The sequence below is a fragment of the Primulina tabacum genome, chromosome 11 (assembly GCF_025594145.1).
Source record: "Primulina tabacum isolate GXHZ01 chromosome 11, ASM2559414v2, whole genome shotgun sequence".
NCBI classification, from domain to species: Eukaryota; Viridiplantae; Streptophyta; class Magnoliopsida; order Lamiales; family Gesneriaceae; genus Primulina; species Primulina tabacum.
This window is the reverse complement of record NC_134560.1, coordinates 6124986-6142889: the sequence shown is the minus strand read 5'-3', so window position 1 is coordinate 6142889 and position 17904 is coordinate 6124986. Positions and strand designations below refer to the sequence as shown.

The 17904-nt window shown below is 34.2% G+C and overlaps 2 protein-coding genes across 12 annotated transcripts; both read left to right on the top strand.

Moving 5' to 3' along the window:
- Positions 1 to 1964: 1964 nt before the first annotated feature.
- LOC142517744 (uncharacterized) lies at positions 1965 to 7709 on the top strand. 3 transcript variants are annotated; one of them, XM_075620147.1, is made up of 9 exons: positions 1965 to 2519; positions 4101 to 4215; positions 4736 to 4799; positions 4955 to 5070; positions 5201 to 5255; positions 6045 to 6165; positions 6789 to 6836; positions 6997 to 7091; positions 7379 to 7709. In XM_075620147.1, the coding sequence occupies exons 1-9, from the start codon at positions 2429 to 2431 to the stop codon at positions 7478 to 7480; spliced, it is 807 nt and encodes a 268-aa protein (XP_075476262.1). In that variant the 5' UTR covers positions 1965 to 2428; the 3' UTR covers positions 7481 to 7709. The 3 variants fall into 3 exon arrangements, with proteins under 3 accessions (XP_075476262.1, XP_075476261.1, XP_075476263.1); XM_075620146.1 differs by having other exon boundaries at positions 1966 to 2519; positions 4101 to 4210; positions 4731 to 4799; XM_075620148.1 differs by lacking the exon at positions 1965 to 2519 and adding an exon at positions 2764 to 2803 and having other exon boundaries at positions 4101 to 4210; positions 4731 to 4799.
- A 1071-nt stretch (positions 7710 to 8780) lies between these two features.
- Positions 8781 to 17317, top strand: LOC142518314 (F-box/FBD/LRR-repeat protein At3g26920-like). 9 transcript variants are annotated; one of them, XR_012813518.1, is made up of 6 exons: positions 8782 to 9525; positions 10803 to 10940; positions 12246 to 13281; positions 14563 to 14718; positions 15551 to 15908; positions 16946 to 17317. XR_012813518.1 is itself a non-coding variant. In XM_075621077.1 (4 exons), exons 2-4 carry the CDS (start codon positions 12319 to 12321, stop codon positions 15854 to 15856), a joined length of 1425 nt encoding a protein of 474 aa, XP_075477192.1. In that variant the 5' UTR covers positions 9944 to 10940; positions 12246 to 12318; the 3' UTR covers positions 15857 to 16929. The 9 variants fall into 9 exon arrangements, 1 of the variants encoding a protein (XP_075477192.1); XR_012813517.1 differs by having other exon boundaries at positions 10631 to 10940; XR_012813515.1 differs by having other exon boundaries at positions 10157 to 10940.
- Positions 17318 to 17904: the final 587 nt, after the last annotated feature.

Genomic DNA, 17904 nt, shown 5'->3' with positions numbered 1-17904 from the left:
AATACAAGATAAAAATGAAAATTAATACTTTATCCGTTTCAATTATATAAGTTTGTTTGTTTTAATATACATATGAAGAAAATGATTAAAAAAACTAATTCACTTAAAAAAAACTTAATATTTTAACCATATTTGTTTTTCCATCCATTTTTTCCCCATTGAATAGAAACTTCATATTTTATCTACTATTTAATTCATTTAAAAAATAATGTATGTTTTACAAGATTTACTTAATGAAGGTATATTAGCAAAGAAGTAGAAAAAAAATATTGATACACATTTTAGTCTATATATGAAACCACAAGAACTAAAGAATCGTGATCAATATAATTAGGACATATGTACTAATAATGACCAAAGACATAAACAAAACAACACACAAATTTGTATGAGACGGTCTCACGGATCGTATTTTGTGAGACATATATCTTATTTGGGTCATCCATGAAAAAGTATTACCTTCCTAAAAGTATTACTTTTTATTATGAATATCAGTAGGGTTGACTCGTCTCATAAATAAAGATTTGTAAGACCATGTCACAAGAGATTTACTCAAGAAACAAACATATTCAACCAAAAATACGACCATATAAATTTTTTTAAAATTATTTTCATGATCATACCTCATGACACGACAATACCCGTATTATTTCCACATATTTTGAGATTATAGCTTCCTAAACTTCGAGAGGAGCAAAACGATATGCTTTATTTCATAGTTTAGTATCCATAAAATGGATTAAACTCAACTTACGCATATCATGATATAAAATAGGTGAATTGAGCTGATAATTTATCAACCCATAAATCCACAAAATTCAAATTAAATTGGTTAGGCACGTCCCGCCATTTATAAGAGATGAGATAAGTTGATATTTTCCCAACCCTAAAAAGCCGGCCCGACCAGCACAATGGTGGGTTGCAACGAATTATGAGTCAAGCTATCCCATTTTTGACACCTTCATAAATATTAACGAGTTATTGAATATACACCAACACTTCTTGTTGCATTAATATATCGCCAACTCATTTAATTTTATTTAAATACTACATATTTTAATATATCCAATGTTAAATATCTAAAATAAAAATTGTTAAATCTATTCATTCATTTCACATAAACCACAATTAAGTTTTAATATATCCTAGTTGCCATTTGCCAGACCATTTAAATTTGGGTAGGTATCTTGTGAGACGGTCTCACGAATCTTTATCCGTGAGACGGGTTAACCCTACCGATATTCACAATAAAAAATAACACTCTTAGCATAAAAAATAATATTTTTTTATGGATGATCTAAATAAGAGATCTGTTTCGCAAAATACGACCCGTAAGACCGTCTCACACAAGTTTTTGTTTTTAAATTTATAAATTTTCCGTCACATTTATTTAAAAACATGATCTCTTTTAATAAAAACACATGATGCAATCCTATTGCATTGTGCTATTTTATCAACAAATGTATTTTTTTTGTAAAGAAGAGAACATCAGCTTTATCAACAGTCAGATATTCGATTTTTCTTACCAATGATGACTAAAAATTTATGTGAGACGGTCTCACGGGTCGTATTTTGTGGGACGGATATCTTATTTGGGTTATCCATGAAAAAATATTATTTTTTATGCTAAGAGTATTAATTTTCATTGTGAATATCGGTAGGGTTGACTCGTCTCACAAATAAAGATTCGTGAGATCGTCTCACAAGAGATCTACTCACCAATGATTTATCAATCGAGTCTCTCTCACATGGTTCTTCCAATAAGATTTATCTTATTAATGTAGTTTACACAATTATTATATTAACCCGAAATTGTTGAGTTGGTTCAAAAAATCAGATCATTAATACAATCCAATTTCTTTAAAAATGTTAAAATATTAATTTATTAATTAAAGTGGAAATAATATTAAAAATTGTTAAACAATAAAAAAAATTATACAATCCAGATCACTGTCCCATTTCCTTTTAAAGAATCGCCTCCGTGAAAACAAACGCGCAGGCCACCCAACTCAAACAGAAACAATAATAAAACAAAACCTCCATTTCCGAAGAGAATAACGAAATTTTCTTGGCAGGAGTATGATCGCAAGGCTTGAATAATCTCTGCATTCTTCGCTGTATTCCGTAATCGACACATGCAAACGAATCTATAAAGAAGCAATAGTTTCGATTCGGTTTTTGTGTGAGGCAGATCTTGAAACCGTGAGGAGGAGTTTTTCCTTTCCTGATCGCGAGCAGTTCGAGAAACGGTTTCCTCCTTATCCAATCATCGCACATTTCGCGTCGGTTTTTTTTTTTGTGATTTGAATGTGAATCCGTGGAATCTGATTGAGAGACGGTTGTGAGATATAGCATGATTTTCAGTTGAGGTTGGAATCATGTGGAGGAATTGTTAATTGACTGAAACCGGAGTAGAATTAGTGAGGGGATGGAAGATAGAGGAAGCGGAGGATCTTTTGTGGCGGTGAGGCGAATTTCGCAGGGGCTCGATCGCGGAAGTGCTTGCCATTCTACATCTGGTATAATTCTTTTTCTCGTTTTTTTTAATATATCTTATTTTATTTCGTTCTGTAATTTGCTTGTTATCCTAACATTGTTCACCTATCTATCGTCGCTATCCTCATTTTATTCTCACTGTTTCTCTCTCTCTCTCTCCCTTTTGTTCATACGAGTGCCTATCGATGGATGTGTGTATGTGTCTCTGTGTACTCATGCTTAATTGCTTATAATGAAACGTGTGGGGATTATGGATCTGTGTGTTGAAAGATTTCGTTTGTTATGCCTAAGTGCATTGAGATTTCGGGTTGGTTTTTTTTTTTTTTTTTTTGGCCGTTTCCAAATTCGTCCACAGTGTTTTCTGTATCTCCACGCTATCTATCCGTTGATGATTTGATGGATTGCTTGAAGCTTGAAAATTCTCGCAATTCTGTTAAGATATTGTTTTCGAATTTTTTACACTTTTAAATTAGCTTCAGGGTGAAAATTCACTCATTCTGTGGCACTGGCAATATGTTACATTAGAGTTACTGTTCCATTTCGTACGTTATTATATTAATAAATCATTGATCGAACATTATCTCTGTACGTTTCTTATGGAGTGGTATTTGTTGGACTCGTTGTTTTTTTATTTTTCAAAAATTTGTTGGACTCATTGATCAGAACATAAATTATGTAAATATTTCCTTAAACATGTTATATTTGAGGCCATTATGACTAAGGGCAGCAATTCAATCGAGAGAGGATAGTCTTAAATCTTCAATTTTAAAGAAATCATATATAAATTTCAATATCATGAAGGGCTCTTAATAGTCGCCTTTTTGGTGCCTACTTTATATGCATTAGAGTTAATAACTTTAGTTGGGCTGTCTCCCGTTGGTTTTCTTTTCGAGACGAACAATTTCAAGGTATGTCAAAGTTAGGAAAAGCACATGTTTTTCATGAAGTTAGTGTTGCATGACCATTATTGCCTAATAACAACCAACTTGTACGTGCATGTTAAAATATCACTGTTGTCTCCCAAGAGCTCGAACTTTTGGGACAAGTGAATTAATCCACTTGCCCCTGTTTATGACAAGACATGAGTTCTATTGCATACTTGAATTTTGCATAAAAATAAACTTCAAGACATGAATTTAGTTATAAGTTGTACTTTAATTTATTGCATCATAAGAAAGTACTTTATATTTTTGTCACCGACCTAAAATGGAATCTGACTTGGTTGCTTTCTATTCTTCTTATTCTTGTAAAATGAATTTTGTCTTCTTACTATTTGTAGCTCTATCGACAAAAATAGAGATGCTGTAGACTCACCAATGACCAAACATGAACTGGTTCAGACCAACTGATTACTGCTCTTTTTTGCGTGAAATGCTCTTTAAATCTATTTGAATGTGTTTGTGTGTGTTTGTATAAATCATGCTGAGCTAAAGATGATCGCACATTAACATGAGAATAATTCTTGTGATAGGTATGAAGTTGCTATTTGTTATCTAGGGGGAATCTGATTTCTGCCTTATCATTTACTTGCACCAGGATATGTTTAAAAATACAAAGCATCATTCCCATTATTAATTTTTTCCGATCCATTTCTTTTATGACAGAGGAGGTTGTGGCAGGATCAGCTGCATGGCTTGGCAGAGGCCTTTCATGCGTTTGTGCTCAGAGAAGAGACAGTGATGCTAGGCCATCATTTGACTTGACACCTGCACAGGCAATGTTCTACTGCTTCGAATTATCGACTCTTGCTGAATTAAAGTTTATAGTAACGTATGTGTTTCAGGTGCCAATGTTGCATAGCATTGTTCTACCGAGTCTCTCTAGCCCTTCTTTATCTTGGCTTACTTTATCTGATTTTCTCTCATTACATCTTGATCAAGTTTCCTTATATCCAAATTGGCTTGTGTTGCTCGTATAAGAAGGTGAAGCCTTCAAACTCCCATGCTCTGACCAGGACTGTTGCGGGGACCTAGATGGCCTAGGCATGAATGGCCGGAGAAATATGGTTCACTCATGCTCATAGAATTCCTGTGAATTTAATGCATATCTGTTTCTCTTCCGCATTGTGCTTAAAGTTGTGTTTTGACAACTTAGGCACCATAAAATTGTATACTGATCGATCAGCCTCACACGGTCGAAGAGTTCTTCATTGTATTGTTTGTATTCCTTACTTTGTCCCGTAACTGACACCTAATCCACTAGATTCTGATGTTCCATTTTACCTCATGTGCCAGGAGAGATGCTTACAGAGGCTACAGAACCGGATAGATATTTCCTACGATAGTTCCATTCCTGAACATCAGGTATAGTAGTTCATTAAGATGCTATGCTGTATGCATGTGTCGGATACCCATGAGTAGTGGGGCAATGTCAACGGAAACCTTCTTTCTAGTCATGATTAACTATGAAATCGTAAGATGTTTCTCGTTCTTTCAAATTGTTTGGTTTTGATTCACAGGAAGCTCTGCGGGAATTGTGGCATGCTGCCTTTCCTAAGGAGGAACTTTGTGGCTTAATATCAGATCAATGGAAGGAAATGGGTTGGCAAGGAAAAGATCCATCTACTGATTTTCGGTACTCAAATATTCATAGAACTCTCTCAATCTCTTGAAACAAGTTGACTTAGATCTCGGTGAACCTAGATTTTCGTTTTGGTATTGGTGAATTTAAATTTTTTGAAACCTTCGACATGTTTATCTTTTAGGGGTGGTGGATTCATATCATTGGAAAATTTGCTGTACTTCGCGAGGAATTTTCCAGTAAGTTTACTATCTCTCATTCCTAGTGCAAGTCTGCACATGCATGTGGTATAAACTTGGTCTGTGCATGTTTTGGTTTGTGGTTCAATAAGATGCGCCCTCTCTAATAAGTGGCGTATCATTCTCATTGTTTGTATGAACTTTTTTTACATCTGGTTTTGAACTGCTTTGATTCGATAAAGTTTTGGTCACATGCCATTAATCTCATTCTGTAATAATCCGGCTTCCCGTATTACTTTCTACTTCTGTTGAATTTAATTGCAGATTGTTAATTCATGAAATTGAAATTTTAATAAGTTGGTCAAACTTGATCTCCTTTTATGTTTGGGTGGTTTTTGGTGGAATTGATCTGAAGGTTTAATTTCCGGAAACGAAATAAAATTTTGAGATAAAGAGAGTAATTTGAAGTCCTGAGCCCTGTTTTAATTACTGGAAATTTACTTCCCTGCGGTAACATCCCAAGCGGGAACAAAATTGAGGAAAAGTTGAAATTCATGCACATTTTTTCTTTGCACCACAAATTCATGGTGCATTTAATTGGTCTGTGGGATGCAACCACTGGCCCTCGTATCTGCGGCGTTGAAGATTGTTTGGACATGATGTAGGACTAGAAAAGCTTATTACAAAAAATCTGGTCTGAACGTTGCAAGTTCCTTCTGTTGAATTCGTTTGATTTGTTGATTTGTACAACAGTTTCCAAATCCTATATAGGGTTTCTTTGTGACTGTTTTCCTAAAGTTATTATTGAAATCTATGTTTTGGCGAAATCATACTGTGTTTTCTCCACAGAGATCCTTTCAGGATCTTCTTCAGAAGCAAGAAGGCGATAGGGCGATGTGGGAATACCCATTTGCCATAGCCGGTGTCAACATCACATTCATGCTTATTCAGATGCTTGATCTTGAAGCAGGTAGTTTTTTGAATATTTAGTCAAAAGGGGGTGTCGCGGTGACGTTTAGCCTCAAGCTCTTTTTCATTTTGCCTGTTTATTTGTGTTTCTTCTTCAAATGACCTCAATAATCCCTTCAACTTGTGACTGATAGCAATTACAAAATGAATTAGCTGTGATGCCTGTTCTGCAGTTTTGTTTAAAAGTGTTCTGAAACTGTTTTGTATCTATATTGTGCCTAGAACTATTTCTACCATAATGGAAATGGAAATGTTATACATTTATTAGCTTAAATTTGTCGGCAAGCAATATATTTTATCAACTTTCCATTTCACTCTTGGTCCAATAGTTGGTGTCGACTGAGCTGCTGAAATTGTTTTTCTAGATTTTTTCTCAGACGCTTGTCAGAGATGAGAATGAAGCATTGTCATTTCTATCAATCACTTGTCTGTATTTCATGATTTCTCATTTCTTGCTCGCATCAAATATGAACTGCTAAACTTCTCATGCTTAGATTTTTTATGATGCTTACCACGATGTTGTGATTTGAGTACTGGTAGAATCTAGCCACACGATGTTCACTCAAAGGCAACAAGTGCTGTACTTTTTGCTAACAAGCCAATCTGTTACATTATTTTTTGCAGTGAAGCCCCAAATGCTTGTGGGAGCAACCTTCTTGAAGTTTCTCGCAGGTATAGTCTGCAGTTTCACTCGGAGGTAGAGGACAGTCGGGGAAATAATAATGGCCATCAATTTGATTTGCTTCTAACAATCCTTAATTATTGAACTTAATTTATGTTCCTAGAGTTTTGATGATCATGACTGATTTTCTTTTGTTTATTAACCTGCCAGAGAATGAATCCGCGTTTGACCTTCTATATTGTATAGCATTCAAGCTAATGGACCATCAGTGGCTTGCTATGCATGCTTCCTACATGGATTTTAACGTAAGTTTTCATTTCTTAAAATTATATATCATAACTTTTGAGTTCATATTTTTTTAATATACCATTTTAATTTTACAATGCAATATAACTCATTTTTACTCGATTTAAAGAAAGTATACAAAAATAAAATGTTGTGAATTAACATTTCTGTAATAATTTCAACAATTTTAAAAAAACAATTTTTTTTATTATTTCAAATCACTTGTTTCTATTTTACTTGCTACCAATTGGATGCATTGTGTACACTAAAATTGGATTTCATGTTTTGTCTTCCATGCTAAACTCAGGCTGTGATGAAAGCCACACGACGGCAGCTGGAAACAGAGCTTTTGCAGGAAGACATAACACGCCTCGAAGATTTACCTTCTTACGCCCTTCTCAGTCGATAGCACAATCGCAATCTTTAATGGATGCTTCTCTTCTTTATCATTCAAATTAGATGTTTGTTGTAGATTGTAGGGGTTTGGTCTGTTTTCTGATTTTCAACTGATCATTTGTGAGTATGTCACACGTTGGCCTTGTCTGCTAATTAGAGCTTTGAACAATGAAACGTTTTGCGGTATGTATTCTCGGCCATCACTCAATAAATAGGTACATGTTACGGAGAAATGTTCATTCTTTCCCTGGTTTATATCGTAACATATTTTTAATGAAAAATTACTTGATTTCAAGCTAAACTTAAATGGTACTATCTTAACCTTTAAATCTAATAACCTATGATATTGATCAGATTGAGATACCGTCTTAAGGTAATCTCTCATTAACTTGAAAAATTTGATGGATGGGTTTATTGGATCACAAAATTTATTCTTGGATTTTTTTCGCCACAAAACTTTCTAAACAACTTTGTTTTATCCTACTTTCCTCTCCAACTTCTTTTGATCTAAATAAGTCAAGCAAATTTAAATAACATTCGATTCTATGTAAAATTATCGAAATTGATCCAACTCATGTATGTTCGGGAAGCATTTTGAGTTTTTAAATAAAGATATTTTATTTTAATAAAATTATAAATATGAATGAATTTAAAAAACAAACATGATAAAATTAATAGAATTTCTAAATTAAATTTTAAAAAAAGTTGTATCTTATCTAGTTATTATTCTAATTGGTCAATTTAAATCAAATTTTAGAATTTATAACCGAATAAGAGGAACATATTATTTATCACCATGTTAAAACCAAAAAAACATAAAACCCCTTATGAAAAATAAATGATCATATATGACCCTGTGTTTTTTAAATTTAAGCAAAAACACCTCTCTTTTTTGTTTGCATTTGCATTTGCATTCAAATTTTATTTTTAAAAGTGACACAACATAAATAAAAATATTTCTTATTTTAATTAAGTTAATAAAAAAATTAGAAAGTATGTTTTGATTATTTATCATTTTTTATTGTAAAAAAATTGGATCTTTAAATAACGAAAATATAAATATATTAAAATTTTTATTTAGTAGTAACATTATTGTTTGCTTAAACTAGTAAGAATAAACAAAAAATGGAGAGGATTTTTTGCTTATATTTAAAAAACACAAGGTTGTATTTGACTATTTATTTTTAATAAAATGCTTTATACTTTTTGTTTTTCACATGGATATAAATGATAATTAGATTTCAGGAGATACTAATCACCAAAATGAAAGTTGACATATGGAAATTGGGATTTAGGCCCGTTTTCTCATGGAAATTTGGGCCTGTTTCTGAAACACATATGGGTTGGGCTATAAAGTGGGCCGAGAAATGGATTGGTCATTGTATAATCCAACCAAATCAGCTGATGGTTACCGTCAGATGAATTAGAAATCAATGGCTGAGAAAAAGCACCGCCTAACACCCACCACGATCGTCTCCGGCGAGCCTGATGAAGAAAACCGCCGCCGTCGACGCCTTAGAATCCGAAATATGAGACAAAGCAGAAAGGATGTTCGAGACTGCACCAAGCCGTGGCAAAGATGTGCCCAAATCGAACAAAATTCGGAAAATTAATCTTTTGTGGATGAAACCTCCGTCAAATGCATATCTAATTTCCGGAGATTCTCTGGGAACCGTAATATCCGCTTCGTAGTCTCCACATAACACGATCGGCTTCTTTCAGAATTATGAATATTTCAGAAATTCATTCAAACCAGTGGAAATTTCAAGTCTCTATAGTAAATCCTACAGAGAATTGATTCGGGTTGATGTTATATATTAATCTGAAAATTTTCATAATTCAGGAGTTTCAAAGACTGCCAGCAAAATGACTTTCAGGCGCGCCTCGCTCCTACATTGCTTTGCACGGAGCTTTTTGGCAGTACAGCTCTGGAAATTGTGCTGTGTTTGGGAATTCCTCTGTATTTTAGCCAGATTGCTGCTGTCAATCTTATCCTCATGGGTCGTTGAAGGGATTATTCTGGTTAAATCTTTGAAGTTATTGGCTTTCTTTTTAAAGGTATATAGTCATTGATAAATGATTGCGATTTTTTTTCACCCTGCAGTTTTCGGATTATCTTTGTGTTATATGTATCTTTCTTCAGGTCTTCCAGCTTGTACGGCTATTATAATTCCTTCTTCAGGCTTGACAGTTTTGACATTAATCTTATCCGCATTATATATTTTTTGAGAGCAGAATTTCAGGAAGCTATAGTATCTATACTGATAGAATTAGCTGGAGAAGTTTCATAACCACACACAAATAAAGATGCTTAAAATTCACTGTGCTATTAACAGATAAACGTTACGTACTCGCCGATTGAATACAATTAAAGTGGTTATGCTGGGAAGAATATACCGGGGGTGGATTGTATATTTTCAGGAAATTAAAGGCAATATTGTGGAAAGTGAAATGGGTTCTCCTTTGATTGGAAGGAGATGAGCCTAATGGAAGTTAGAATTTAAGGCAATATTGTGGAAAGTGAAATGGGTTCTCCTTTGATTGGAAGGAGATGAGCCTAATGGAAGTTAGAAATCAATGGTTATACTTTATAGCTGGATGCACTAAACTACGACCACAACTTATTTTTATATTCCGTTGATAACTGAATCTAGTTCTTCATACTTAATGATATTTGTGATTGTTTAAGGTTATTACTACTGTGGAAGGGTTGTCATCACCTCAGCAAGAAACTCTAAGGCAGATCTGGTTTGATATTTTGCTCTAGAATTTTATGGGTATTTCAGCACGAGATTTGAGATGCTCTTGGGTGAATTTCTTACACTTGCATGCTGGATTTTTTAGTATAAAGTTTTATAATGTCGATGAATGTTTTTTTCAGTTTTTGTTGTTTGCTCGTTCTATTTCATGCAATTTGGTCGGCTGATTCTTTAAATTATTTTTTAGTAACTAAATTTTATCTTAGCTCCTTTTGGTGCATTTATGCAATTAATTCAGTCTATGCCTTCTTCTTTTGCTTAGCCCCTATTTTGATGGGATTCCTGTGCTATGTCATATTTTGATGCGTAACAAATTTCTCGCAGTGTTCATTGTGAAACACACACAAGTGCACCTTGCAGAAGTGTTAATTAGATGTAATTCATCAAGATTCCTGATAACGCAGGTGCAATCTTTGGAATGAAGTCAGGTTTTAGCAATAAAAGTGGTTCTACAAAATTATAGCATGTTTCAGAAAAATCTGTCAGATGATAATAAATTAATTAACCTCGACATCGGCGTAAGATTTTAACGCTCAATCCATACTATCTTTATACTAATTATTATAATAATAAGAGGTACTGCTGAATGTTGCATGTCATGGTGAGAATAAGGAAACTCAGAAAAGACAAACAAGGGGATAGAAAAAGAAGAGAAAGGAGGGTGTTGACATAGTGCGCCTTGCGCATGGGAGAAAAACACAAGATCCAGCCAAGGTTTTGCTAATTGCTATGGCTTTAAAAGCAATTTGCTTGTGAATGGGTGCAGCTCTGCACATTTTTGACAAATACACATACAATGGGACAAAACCGTTATCTATTAGTGCAACATTAAATCCCCTTGTATTATTTTGTGATTTTCCCCTAAAATTTTTCTTCAATTGGACTTGTAATTTCTTTTGGAGCATTATTGGTGCAGTCAAATATTGGTTACTTGCTTTCTTTAGATTTTTTTTTTGAAAGCGCTTTCTTTAGATTTCTAAATGAAATCTTATGCTTAGAAACTGGATTTGTTAATTTAATTGAAGTAAATTTCGCTCGGTTATATTATCTTTCTTTCTCTCTGTCTTTCCTTCTTTCATTCTTCTTTTAGGTATTCTTATAATCTATTTACTCTAATGCGGCCGCCTCCCCCTCCAACATGAAGATCCCCCTCCTTCCCTTCCTCCCCTTATATTTGTTCTGCATCTATTTATATGAGCATGCCTAAATTCTTTCCAATTCATCCTTATTTGATCACTGGTGAATTTCATGTTCATTTGCTAGGGTATAATCATGCAACGAATGTTAGGTCATTTGTGAATTTTGTGCTTCAGTTCTCGTTTTTCTATTTGAATATATGGCACCCGAATTTAATGCTAAATTAAACGAAATGAATTTTCTCTGTAAGTTTTCTTATTATGTTATCATATACTTTTCACACAAAGTTATGCATTTTCGCTGATTGTGATGCCGAGAATAATTTTCCAAAAAGGATAGAACATTGATCCAATTTATTATATTTCCGATTTATTTGTTTTGAAGATGAACTTTTATTCTCACTCCCAAGCAGCAATTCAATCGTGCAAGAATTTTATGGATGATCATGGCGATCGCCATTTTTAGTTTGCTAATTTTGTTTGCCAACCTTGCATTAGTTACTTGCACCAATTGAGCTTGTTTGATTAATTCGATTTACTTCTAGAATCTCTAATTTGATTCTGTCTGTCAATCACTTTGATATTTAGTTTCTAAAATTACGTATTTCTTATCTTGTATCTTCATGTTTAGAATCTTCAGGAGTACAGTAGCTTATATAGTCTGTACATAGCCTTTTCATTTTCACCATATGTTTATAAAAGTTCATCACAAGCACTTTGGCTTGCTTTGTTTTGGTTAGCATTCAGGAATGTATAATGTAAACACCATATTGTTCTTTGTTTTGTTAAACATTTCTCCAGATATATTCTGCATCCTATTGCTAAAACTCTGTGAGTGGATGTTTCCCTGAGTACCTGACAGTTTCCTATTTTCTGAATGCAGAAACCTGATGTAGTATGCTTTATCGCATTATTTAAAGGATATCTCAAGCATATCTTTGTTGCTATATCTTGTCATGTCATCTATGGATCATGCATATTACAAACGGTCACACACTCAGCGTGCACAAATTATTAAGCTAGTCCGTGAAGATAGGCTGAGCAATCTGCCTATAGATATTCTCTATCACATTCTCTCATTTCTTGATGCCACTGATGTTACTCGGACCAGCGCATTAGGAAAAAATTGGAGGAACATATGGAGTTCTGTCCCTTCCTTGAAATTTGATTTCGATGTGTTTCTGGTCCAGATGCCATATCTGCAGTTGAATTATTGTGAGTGTTTATCAAAGTTTTGGGTATTCTTTTTCCGGACCTTCTTTATGAGAGAGGCATCTCAAGTCACCCAGCTTCGTATTTCGTGTCATTATTTTGACGTTCAACAATTTCATCTGTTGGTCGGTCTTTTTGCTACGCAAAATGTCAAAGAACTTCAGTTTGAGGCTAGATTTACTGTAGACGATTATCCATTCAGCCTTCCACTTTCTGAATCTTTGTCAGAACTTAGGCAATATTATGATGGTTCGGTTAAAAAGCAATTTCCAACGGCATTTGGAAATCTGAAAAGTTTACGATTGGTTGCAGTTTATTTCAATGATGCTAAGATCTCTGAGAAACTGTTTACCGATTGTGGTGTTCTGGAGAACTTATCTCTGGAATATTGTCGCATGCAGATGCTTGAAGTTCTCAATATCTCAGCTCCAAACCTTAAGAAGTTCACATTTTTTAATATGCGCCGTGACATATTCAACCCACATTTATTTCATGGCAGGCTAAACTTGCACACTCCAAACCTTGTGAACTTCTGTTATAATGGGCCAGTAATATGTTGGGAGTTCTCTAATACGTCATCTGTGAACCATGCGATGATTGAGGTGTCCTATGAGACGTATAATGTACTGCGTGAACCTAAATTGGCTGCAATGATCTCTGCTCTTAGTTGTGCAAAAGCTTTATCATTACCATCATTGGTTCCCCTGGTATGTATGCATTGGAACAAACATTTGGTGCTTTTGTCAATCTGGATTTGATGTAATTGTCTAAAAAATGTTTTCTAGAGTACACTGTTTACAGGATACTCTTGGTTAAGATTTTAAGGGTATTTTTAGCAGAGCAATATATGAGCATTTGCGACATTTAAGGTGGAATTATTGATCTTAATGTTATACACTCTTTTAATTAGGCCATTTGTGACTTCCTTTTTAACTGTAATTTACAATAGAAAGATAAAGGATAATTGTAAGTCGTGAAAACTGTAGAAATATTGTTGAAATAATTTAGGGTTCTATTGTCTTTATACAAATGACTAAGCTTTTAATACTTACACAGTCCCTTATTTAGTTTAGTGTTTCTTTTGAAGAAATGTATCACCCCCCAGTGGGACTGAATAATACACATGGATAATTAAACCAATACATTGATATTATTACAGATAATCTGGAGTCTGAATGTTCTAGAGAAAGAAAATCATCATTTATTTGAGTATTGATCTTGCTGCCGACCATGTCTGTTTTTTTCTTCTTAAATGAAATATTTTTATTCAACAGGTAAGTACTGATGGTAAGATGCCCCAACTCTTTCACCATGCAAAGTTTTGTGCTCCACTAGAAATAAAAGGAGGATAGAAAGAATAGCTTTCATCAAAGTATTGCTTAGAAAAATTTATCTGTTGTTCAGACTATATTTCATTTCACCAAATTTTTTAGCATGTTTCCTTCTGTACCATTACCATAGTTATTAATATCGAATTCCATATTCAATTAAAGCATGCATGTTTGTTTTCATGGACTTATTAATAGACAAAGCTGTATTGGATGTTCACAAAAGTGTACATTAATAAACGTTCTCTGGACCAAAAATTTTCAATTTAGTTTGTCGGACTGCCAATTAACCTATCTGAATCCTGAAAACCATGAATTCGCGACTTTTCCTACAAAGGTTTATAGTTTTAGTCAGTTTTTTGACTAGGTAACAACTTGCGAAGAATAATATAATTTATGAAGTTGTTTTCTTTTTAGTTATGATGGGAAAAATTCCAAACCAAACCCTTATCTGTAGTGAAATTCATAAATATAAGAGAGCCATATCCCCTCTAGTTACTCTCTTTACACTTTCTGTCTATAAATGATTTATGGTGGTAATTGATGTTCAGCGTATTGCCGTCTTTACTTTTTCTTTGTACAAATTGTACTTCAATCTTGTCCATGTGTATTTCTCTTTGTATTTTACTCAATACTGTTTATTTGTCATAATTTGCTCAGTATCTCTCTAGGGCTCGGCGTGGATCTAGGTGCCATTTACCAAATGCAAGGTCCTTGAGGTTATGCATGTTATATGCTGAACGCTATTTGGAGGGGTTAATCAACTTGCTCAAGCTGACACCCAATCTTGAAATACTTTCCATGGAATTCACGTGGGTAAGTGCTTTTAATTTTGCATTGCCATTGGGAAGTGATTTGTTGATGTTGGAGTCATATGCAATTGAGGGTGTGCAAGTGTTGGTTCCCTCTTCCTTGAGTTTATTTCACGCTGGATAATAGAGAATCTTTTCCTACACATAGAAGATATACGTATTTTGTTATTGCCTGGTGATTCTATCTTGTTAAGCTTTTGTGAGCTTTTTTTTACTCGACTCTTCTCACCTCCTGGGTGAGGCAAGCTACCTGTAGGTTGGAGCTGCTTGTAATTCTGCCCAGCTCCTGAAACAAAATTTTAAAACTGTACCACCTGTTTGTTTGGCCTTGTTTTCATCTATTATAGTCTGTTGTCCTCGCAACTGCTAATCGATGAGACAAATTGAAATAACTGTTTTTATTGCTCATCACTATATAAATGGATTGATTCTACATTATAATAACAGGGAAATCAGTATTTTTTCCTGGACAATAACTGCAGATCTATCATTGTAGAACCAGCATTATGAATTTCCTGTTACTGATGATGAATTTTTGGCTGTATCCCCTGGCTTTTACCATGGTTATGTACTCCGTGTTTGCGTACTGCTTGATATAATCATCTTGTGTGATAGGATGTCTTTGCACATATATTCTGTCCCAGAATGTACAGTATGTGCTTGTGACCAGGAATGATAAGTATGTCTAACTTATAATGTTTGATCATTTGTAAAGGGAATTTTCTGTTTTTCACTAAGCAATCTCAAAAGATTCTTCTTGTTCTTCAAATTTTCCTGTGAGCAAGATTATTAAATCTTATTTCCTCATGAATACATTCTACTATGTTCTTTTCCAGGGCTTCGAAGAAAATTGGAAGTCCAGAGATGAGGATGTGGCTTGTTTGTCATATCATCTGAAAGAGGTTCAGATTACTGGGTCCTGCTATTTTGTATTCCCAATGGAGTTTGTCAAGTTTTTACTCCAGAATGCGAAAGTGTTGGAGAACATTCAAATCAGCCTGGAGGAACAAGAGTTGGATCCAAAGAAATTTTATGAATTGGGAACGGTTAAGTTAGCCTCTAAAAGAGTTGCCTTATCTGTCACCTCTATTTCTGCTTCTGGAACAAGAAAGTGCTTCAGTTTGAATTTAGGAAATTTCTGAAGAGGGCTCAGGACCCCCAAAACAAAGTTTAGTTTCAAAAGAGCATCGAAAGGTACTATTGTGTCCTGGACTCTATTTATGCGATTAGCATGTTAATTGGAACTTTTAGGGCCTAAACCCATTGTACCATGTGTTAAGGCAGCATTACCTATAATTAACCTACTCACCACAAGTCAATACGGAAAACCAAGCTCCGGGATATCATTTACACTATATTAGTTTGAAAAATCGTTTATACTATATTAATTAAAATTACACAAAGTATGCACCTAGACAAGGTGGAGCCAGGCTCCCCCCTTGAGCCCAGATGCAAGCCAAGGCATATCTGATATCTCTTCAATAAAGCATACACGTTGGCTGTAGATCACTTTCCTTGGCGCGGTTTAAGGATCGAATCGTTTTAAGGCACACTATGTTGATAATCATTGATTTTTTCTTATAAATTTATGAATATTTATTTTATTGTTATTCAAAACTTTGTTTAATACATGAGGATGCTATGCGATAAAGTTTTTCTTGAGATGCTTAAATTTCTAGTGTCATCTTTTTTTAGTGTACCTCCGTTTAAAAGGGTTCGTGCCTCACCTTGTCCCTAAAGCTCTATGATATCCAAGTGTCTTGCCCTCTATCAACTCTAGTTTACACAAAAAGAATCAGTTACTGTTATAAAACTAGGTAAATTACCTTATCAATAATATATTAGCTTACTGATTTTGTGGCTTATACAATGAAAAGGGACGAGAGATAAGAGCAGAGGCAATGCGATTCAAGTCTACTCTACATATTTAATTACTTGTGCTTGTTGCTCTTATTTGAGTTTGTACTTTCGAGCAAGTTGGAGCATATACGCTACACATGTTCTGATATTGTTATTGAATTCTTGAATTACTTTAAGTCTTAGATATAAATGAGCTGTGCCTGGAAGAATTTGTTTTGAAAGACGTACCACCCTACAGGAAAATTGTAGTGTAGTAACATACTTTTATTTTCGAGCAAAGGGAAACAATTTGAACTATTATTCAACGTCTCAAGCTCAATTAATCTGACATTTCGATCGTGTCATAATTTTTTTTTACTTTTGTGTGCAAGGAGAGAGCTTGTGATCCGGGATTTCTGTTGGATGGAGATGAACCTACAGCAAACATTGATGAAAAGGTAGCAATTGAAGGGCGGCGAAACAATGATCCCTGTTATATGTTCGAACTTTTATTTCTGTGACTTAATTATCATCCAATTTATGTTTGGTCTCAACAACCAAGCTGTGAGTATGGTAGTTAACCATCAAACAAACTCTTAGAAGCTGGGTTGAGTTCTGGATGAGTTTATTTCCGAAACATTGTGTTCGGATTGGCTACTATCAGCAGAAAGTTGAACTTTGTGGACCTATATATTCACTTGTATGACAAATGGTTTGGTAGTTTAGTTCTTAATCTTGAATGTTAAATGCGTAAACAAGCCTGCTGTACCTTCAAATTTTGCATAATTTTTTTCTTACATTTTATGTTCTAACCATTATGAACTATAGTTAATCTGCATCAAATGCTATGAACTAGTTCATATATTTTTACATATCTAATATGTTTCATAATTGTTTCTATGGTTTAGAAAAAGTACAAAATTATTCAGTTTGGAGTGAAATAATTTGTTGAAACTTGTTGTCGTTTATGATTATAGATTAGACGGGTGGAAAAAAAGTACATGTCTCTCATTTTGGTCTTGTTCAGTACTTGATCTTTGGCGTGTAAGGCTTTGGCTCAGCCGAATAATCTGAGAAAGAGTTGTCCCCTAGCTCCCTGTCTCTTTTTCTTGGGTTGTTATGTTAAGGCAGACGTTCGAAACGGCATGAAGTACACAATTTTGCTTTAAGAAAAGATTAAAAAATAAACTAGAGGTGAAAAGGAAGAAATGGGGATGCACCACCAAATAAGAGGAGTGTGGTAATGATAGAAAATTGGAAGATATTTAAAGGGTTGATTTGATATTGAAAGGAAGCATTCATTATTATTGCATGGAATTCAGCGCATACTCGCTTGCATCCCCATTTGCTT